Source organism: Bidens hawaiensis, unplaced genomic scaffold, assembly GCF_021521415.1.
Source record: "Bidens hawaiensis isolate Kalapana, Puna unplaced genomic scaffold, B.hawaiensis_p1.1 tig00032109_1, whole genome shotgun sequence".
Classification (NCBI taxonomy): Eukaryota; Viridiplantae; Streptophyta; class Magnoliopsida; order Asterales; family Asteraceae; genus Bidens; species Bidens hawaiensis.
Window position 1 is genome coordinate 123,308 of NW_027495450.1, and position 7,907 is coordinate 131,214.

Consider the following 7,907-nt stretch of genomic DNA (forward strand, 5'->3'; position numbering starts at 1 on the left):
CTAGTATATATATAATATATATATATATACCAGAAAAAAAACACCAATACTTTGCCTGATTGGACGTCACCCGACGCAAATCGTCTAATTGTACCCTCTCCGCTAACCGGGCTTAATGATTGAGTTGAATATACAATAGAATAAAATAGAATGAAATCCCCTCCACGGCACCACTATAAACAACAACCAATCCCACGGATTCCCGACAGACAAAACCCTGGTAAAAGCAAAACCCCCGAATTCTGAAGCAAAGAATCAATCCATCCTTTAATCATCCCATCAGCATCATCGGCTCATAATAATAATAATAATAATAATAATTTAAACTTAAGCAATCAATATGCGAGGTTTTACAAAAGATCAAGCTGATGATGATAATAATAAAAATAAGTTTCCGTTGGAGATAAGCGGATCACGAGCGTCCACTCCGTCGTCATCACCGTTAAGGTCTCTTTCTCCATTGTTGCTCATCGTCTCGCAAGAGCTTTTCCTTTTCCTACGGGAAGCTACCTTTGGAACCTATCAGACTTTTAATCATGGAATCGCCCAGGTTTCTTGGTATACATACATTATTACTTCATCCCTTCTTCTATACCATTTCAAATATCTTTATATAATCCTTTTTCTTTTTTCTAAGTGCGGGCCTAAAGCCATGCTTGGTTTCCCTAACCACCCCTGCCAGAGTCTCACGGGTATGAGTTGGGTATGAGATTATAAATTAAAAATTTTTGTGACTATAGAATTTGATTTGATTAGATGATACCCAGCCCAATTACCCAAAGCATATGCCCGAAAAATTTTAATTTTATTTTTGTCTATTGATGCTTTATTTTAGTAGGTTCATATTTATAAAAAAAAGTATTTTTATTTTCTTATAAGATATGCAATTTAGTATGTATAAAAATTTATATTGATATTTTTTATTGTAATCCTTGTATATATGTGGATATTTTACTTTTGCAATAGTTTCTATATGAATAAAAGGTATAAAAGAATTATAATGGTAAAAATACGTACTTAAAAATCCCAACGGGCTGGTTTAGTAGTCTCAATCAGACAGTCCGGTTAAACTTTTGTGTTTTCATAAATAAAAAAGCTACGGTGTTTTAACTCATAATAATATAAACGGGAAATGTAGATACAAAGAGAAATGAGGAGTGAAGATCCGGTCTTATACTTTTTATATAGTTGTTTTATATATTTTTTAAGTTTTGTTATAGATTTCTAATTTTAGAGTTTTTTTGTTGGGTGTGTGGTTGATGTATTCTAAATCATTAAATTTTGATAATATATGAAGGTCACATGTATGGGCACAATTCTGCTTATGTTTTGACGGTCAGAAGCTTCTTAGTGACCAAGATAATGTTGCTATACATGGAATCAAGGATGGTGATCAGGTTACCATTTCACTCCAAATCATATTGTTTTTTTTTTCAACTTCTGCTTTGTTCGTATACATTATTAATATATGTATTTATGCATATATATATTCGGTTAAAAGTGCAAAACATGGTTAAGTTAGGTATGTTTTGGATAACGAATTTGTTAACAATGTGTGCCCTTGAAATTGTTGGCATGCAGCTTGAGTTTGCCCGACATAGATCCATTAGTTACAATCTCGCTAAAGAAAGGCCCGAAAAGCATGATCGCCACTTGCAAGAATCAACTTTGTAAGTTGTTTATGTTTTTGTTTTGAAATTACTCATAGTATCAAAGGTATCAAAGGTGCTAGGTGCACTCAAGGCGCAATAAAAAAAGTGAGGGCCTAAGAAAAAGAAAGCACACAAAGAAAAATTTTGAAAAATATATTATGTATTCTAAAACTTAGTTCAAATACTAAAAGTTCAAAAAGAGGAAACATAAATCATAAAATTGGTATTAAACAACGTAAATTAAACTATAAGAACTTGAAGAGCTTAAAACGTTTTAAACAATCAACTAATTTACAAGATTTCACTTAATCAATATGCAAATCAGAAATAAACATATTAGCAATTGACAATTGAAATCAGGATTAAACAGATAAACAATCAACAGCAATATCTAATTAGCAATATACCTTAATGACTCCCTAGTTGTAAGCAATTCATCAAACGTCGTTGAACTCCTATGCGTAGACCAGAATTGTCGATGATACCATCAATCTGTTAGTGATTAATCAAACGAAATTAAAAAAAAAAACAAACCAGCAATATCCCCTTGAAATACACCCTGACTAATTGGAGTCGGTTAAGCATCGATAGACTCGGCTAAAAATGGCCCCTATGTGCCCCAGTCGATTGCTTTTAATAACTATGGCATTACTTTGCTCCATATTATTTTTTAAATTAACATGATACATCATTTGTGTGAGAATTTAGATTGATTATAAAAAGTACTACAGATTACACAAGTCATTAGGCTATGTGTAGTGGAGGGATTATAATTGGGGGCGAATTGTGACACGTGGCGCTCAGTCAGCATGAAGTGGAAATTTGTTTTTGGGGTGTAATGTTGTAAGGCCTACAAGTTGGGCCCACAGTTTCTTTTTTTATTATTTTCTTTTTATAACTAAACTAATTAAATAAAAACCAATTTATTTAAATAATTAAATAAAAATGTATTAAAATTAAAAAATAAATACAAAAAAATACATAAACTAAAAAAATACACGAATAATAAAAATAAATTTTAATAAAAAAAACACACCGAAATATAAATATACATAAAAAAGGTAATCTATTCGTCTTCATCTTCGTCATTGTCCTCCTCCTCGTCTTCGTCCTCGTACTCGTCTTCGTCCTCCTCAACGGGACGATTATCCCACACGTGTTGAACCAAATCCGCCTTCAGTTGGTTATGTATATCACTTGATGTGAGCTGGTGAATGTTATACGTTCGTTGGTCTTGGGTTGGTTCAGGGAACTGTTCTGGAACGCTTCCTGGTATATAGTGTTGACATATTGCTTTTCCCTCGTCTTCTAAAATCATATTATGCAATATGATACACTATACATGGCATCGCTCATTTTTGCCAACGTCCATACACGACAAGGGTTTTTCATATAATGCCAACGTTTTTTTAGAACCCCGAAACACCTCTCGATATCCTTTCTCGCGGACTCTTGCTTCTTAAAATAATCTCTTTTTTCTTCGATAGGGTCTTGAAACGTCTTGACGATAATCGAGTACTCTAGATATATCCCATCTCCCAAATAGTATCCGTGACGATAGAAGGTATCGTTGGCATAAAACGGTAAGACCGGTATGCTACGGCTGATGTAATACTCTAACATGGGTAACGCGTTGAGAACGTTTATGTCGTTGTTGGACCCGACTGAGCCGAAGAAGGCTGACCAAATCCAGAGGTCGTGTGAACAAATGGCTTGAAGACTAACCGTTGGCACTCCATGGTCACCACGAGTGTATTGACCTCGCCATGCGGTTGGACAGTTGGCCCACTCCCAATGCATGCAATCTATACTCCCGATCATGCCTGGAAAAGAATGTTTGCTTTCGTGTACATCATATATGCGAGTCAGGTCATTTGAAGTAGGAATCCTCAAATAACGACGAGAGTATAATTGTATTATCCCTATACAAATAAATTATTAAACAATATTTATATTAAAAACAATAGTTAATACAAACAATTTAAATATTACCGTTGCAAAAATTCTCCAACGCATCACTCGTTGTTTTCTCAGCCATCTTTAAATACTCGTCATTGATATCGGTCGTGTTGCCGAATGCGATGATGCGTATAGCCGAAGTACACTTTTGGATGGCGGAGAATCCTAAATATCCTCTTGCATCGGGTTTCTGTTGAAAATACTCATACTCCCGCTCCATATCCCCAACGATGCGCAAAAATAAACGCTTGGACATCCGAAAACAACGTCGAAACATAGCGTCGTTAAATGTAGGTGAGTCGTCGAAGTAGTCCTTCATCAAACGAGCGTTCGCTTGCGTACGATCCCGAAGGATATATGACCGTCAACGTGGTGCCGTAGATGGAGCAGAGCCGGACACCATGTTATTAACGACGGCCCGAACCGCGTTCGTGACCTCTAAATGCTCTTCCGCCACTTGTCGGTGAATCTGATGAATTCTTCGACTCTCATTTATTAATTGATCCAAAATCTCGGCAGAGTTCGTGGAATCGGGGGAACTCATTGAGTTTGAAGAAGTATGAAAATAATAAAAATGATTGGTATTTTTATGTTTGTGTTTGTGTATGATAAGGTGAAAATGGTTAGATAAAGTTTGATATATATATTAAGTTTTTAAATAAATTTTTTTTTTATATATAGCCGTTGGGTAACGGCATTATTATTATATTATTATTTTCTTTCCCACTTCGCAGCGACGAATATTTGCCGCCCCCACCCCTTTTCGCTCAATTATCGCCGGGGGGGGGGGGGGGGGTTCATCCCCTTTATCGCCCCAAATTCGCTCAAATACTAGCCCAGTACATTTAGCCTTATATTGTATGCTGATGTTGCACCTGAAACGGAAACCCTATGCTTGGCATATGCATCCATTGACCAAGTTATTCAAATTTAACCATCTCCAATATTTCATAATCTTGGTATATTAAGAATTTTTGGTCTTGCTATAGAAAATAATTTTGGCGTTTTGACAGATCAACAAACAAACAAGAAGTTCAGACACGCGACACGGGTAATAATTTGAACGAGAATTCAAACCAACAAAACCAGGAAGACGGAGTTGAAAATGAAAATAATAGTGATGACATTGCTGTTAATATCACTTGCTACTGCAGCTTGGCCCACCTATGGAAACGACTGTTCACACCCCCCAATATAAATCGCCGTGACACAAATTATGTCGAGCTTGCATAGTTCAAGGTCGCCGAGAAAGGATGCATGAACTCACCAGTTAGAAGATCCTACTGAAACGGACCAGTTTATGGTCTTTGTGGTTTTAGAATAACCAGTTGGTCAATTTTCACAGTGAAATCAAGACCCGCCTTTTGTCAACATCGTCGTCATATATTATATTTTGTAAACAATAAATACCTCATTCATTTGACCCTATGAATCTGGAACCTTAAATCTTATAATTAAGAGTTGAAAAAGGGCTCAAATTAGTATCAATAAACTAGCCATTTAAGGATGCAACAACAAATCTCGCCACTTTACACTTGATAAATCAAACTTCAAAATTCTTTTAACTGATTCTGAGGTCTCTGTGTACCTTTTCAAGGCTGCAACTGAGTAACTAATGATCAGGATGATAAATGGCATGTATATTCACTTCCCAAAGAGTTTGAAATATGCGTACAAACCCGACCCAAAAAATCCAAGAATTTGTCCAATAACATTTAACTGCAAACACGAGTCTATGTCAGAAATAATCAAAGCGAGATAAGAGCTTGAATGTGTAAAAAGATACTCACAAGATCAAATGGAAGCCCGCCAAAAAACATCCAGCCTAACGCAATGGTAAAAATATCCTGCACGTGCATAACCATAAATATAGACGTGAAGTTAGTTAAAGCTTTAAAGTGAGTAAAAAGGCTAAATTCTTAGAAACGAACCTTTAAATTACCACAAATGGTCTGCGTGACTGCTGAATTCAGAGTTGTGTTCAAGAAGATAGAGTAGTTTAACAGAAAAGCAAGCATGCAAGACAGAAGCAACACAATCTGTTCACCAAACAAACATTAATAGTATTATCTTACATTTATATAGTTTCACAACTTTCTAGAAGAATTAGATATTTTACCATAAACCCTGGAGCAAAAAGATACTGGAAGTTCATAGTCATCCGAAGATCACCGCGTATGAACGTCCAAAATAACAAAATCGGCCCACACAGAATACCTACATTCAAAACAATCTCATAGTTACTATTTATTTTACATATTTACTATAACCGCATGAACAACATGATCTTTGATTGTTTGAATTGTGTTAACTCACCATTGCACCACATGAGGCCAAAGCTGGTGAGTCCGCTTGATTTTCCTATACGTGATATGGTTGCAAGATATACCGCGGTAGTGATATTTGATAAAAAGACAATCGAATATCCATACGCGTCAAAGGACAAGTCACGTGATCCAGCAACGAATGCACCAAACACGATCAAGGCTACACTGATAGAACCTTAATTTTTTAAGTCACATATCATACAGTAAATAAACTTAAGCTTATGGTAGATTATTGAAATATAATTGACAACCTTGCGATTACAGACCGGCTATATCTTTGACCAACCAAAATAAACTCGACGATCATTGTAAATACCACCGTGGTGCGTCTAAGGGTGGTGTACATGGGCACGTTTACTCCTCGTACGGACTCCATAGTGGCTAACTTTGAATAAGAAACGATACAAGCAGTAACGTAGTAGCCAAGGTGCATAAATAATGAAGTCCAAAAGTGCAAAGCTTACCATGTAAAGCAAATAAGTGAGAGCAAGAGGTGAGGTGTGAACAAGTGTCTGCAATGAGACGAACCTCGTAGAATTATCAGCATCCCCCGAAGTAAAAGATATAACTCTCCATCGGCGTAAAACGTAAAGAAAGGCACAGGAGCATATAATCTGCGGAAAACGAGGTTATAGATATGTTTGTTTACCAGAGGTGCAAGTTAATAGTACCTGGAATAGCGTTATGACGTTGGCAGATGGGAAGTTATACGATGAAAGAGCTGCTTTGTTGAACAACACCAGCATGACTGAAGAATGAAATTTGATTTTAACGATAAGAGAAACCCTAACCCTAATTGTATCATCAATTTCTCTAAAAAGCCCTAAATAAATCCAACTGTACCTGCGCAAGACATGTAAGAGACGGCGGCGTAGGCACCGCGTGACGTCATGGTGGATCCTTTAATGAACCTCTGATCGGCGGGTCGTGGCGGAGGCGGAGGAGGCTCTGAAACCGGCAAGGCCATACGTTGTTCGGTTGATGCCTTCATATCCGCTGCTGAATTGGAGGATTCTATCTCTGGTCTCGTCTGAGGAATCGATGTTTTTCCTTCGTATTATTATTAATTACTCACTCGTCTTTACATTTTAATAATTTAAAATAATTCATTCATTTTCCACCTTGTTTATTAGTATTATCTTCAACCATGGACCACTTTAGCTTAAACTACACTTGTCTTTGATGGTCAACAATATAGTAGTAGCCTTGTAATTATTATTTGAGATCATTTATTTACTCCTTCATAAACCAACTCAAAAGTTATATTTTAGGGAACACAGTTTAAAAACTACCATTACCAAATAAATAAATAGCAGACACATTTAATTTAAGATATAACAGAGACACACTAAATGTATACAAGGTTTCTATAGCATACCTTCTTTTTTTTTTTTTAAGAAGACACTTCAAAAATAGAGGATTTACGTGTTCTTAAATACTTTTAGAACAACTAACTCACAACCCTCTAATCATACTTCTATATTTGTCCACTATAAGACTAAAATCAACAACCACTTGTGTGGGTGTTCGGTTCGGTTAACGATTTATTCGATTTGGTCAGTTATGAGATAAATTTACCCCTAATCGAAAATCGAATCTAACCAAATTCGGAAAGAGGGATAATCGAACCGTAAATGACCTGAATTCAAATTGGTCTGGTTTCAGCTAAAAACAAACAAACTAATTCAAACCTTATTATTCGGCTTCAACCAAAACAACAATTTTTACCATCTTTACTTTTGGTTGTATACAAAATCATATACCGTAAGTATAAAGATAAATATTAGGTAACAACAAGCGATTAAGAGAAAAAATGGTGATGAAGATAAAAGGTGATACGGTTTCTACTACCACATCATCTCATCGCGTTGATGAGTGATGACATATGTGATTTAGTATTATGGTCTCTGAATCTAATATGGATTGTTGATGAGTGATGACATATGTGATTTAGTATTTTGGTCTCTGA

At 35.8% G+C, this 7,907-nt stretch overlaps 1 protein-coding gene and 1 long non-coding RNA gene across 2 annotated transcripts; one reads left to right on the plus strand and one right to left on the minus strand.

Moving 5' to 3' along the window:
• Positions 1-535: 535 nt before the first annotated feature.
• LOC143583046 (uncharacterized) lies at positions 536-4,788 on the plus strand. The gene is made up of 4 exons (XR_013144084.1): positions 536-558; positions 1,298-1,397; positions 1,582-1,670; positions 4,625-4,788. It is a non-coding gene; the product is annotated as an uncharacterized LOC143583046 (long non-coding RNA).
• Positions 4,789-5,196: 408 nt separating this feature from the next.
• On the minus strand, positions 5,197-6,941 carry LOC143583045 (UDP-N-acetylglucosamine transporter UGNT1-like). The gene is made up of 9 exons (XM_077065471.1): positions 6,782-6,941; positions 6,610-6,686; positions 6,403-6,552; positions 6,190-6,323; positions 5,928-6,103; positions 5,731-5,828; positions 5,543-5,650; positions 5,402-5,458; positions 5,197-5,330 (listed from the first exon to the last, which is right to left on the minus strand). Exons 1-9 carry the CDS (start codon positions 6,927-6,929, stop codon positions 5,256-5,258), a joined length of 1,023 nt encoding a protein of 340 aa, XP_076921586.1. The 5' UTR covers positions 6,930-6,941; the 3' UTR covers positions 5,197-5,255.
• Positions 6,942-7,907: the final 966 nt, after the last annotated feature.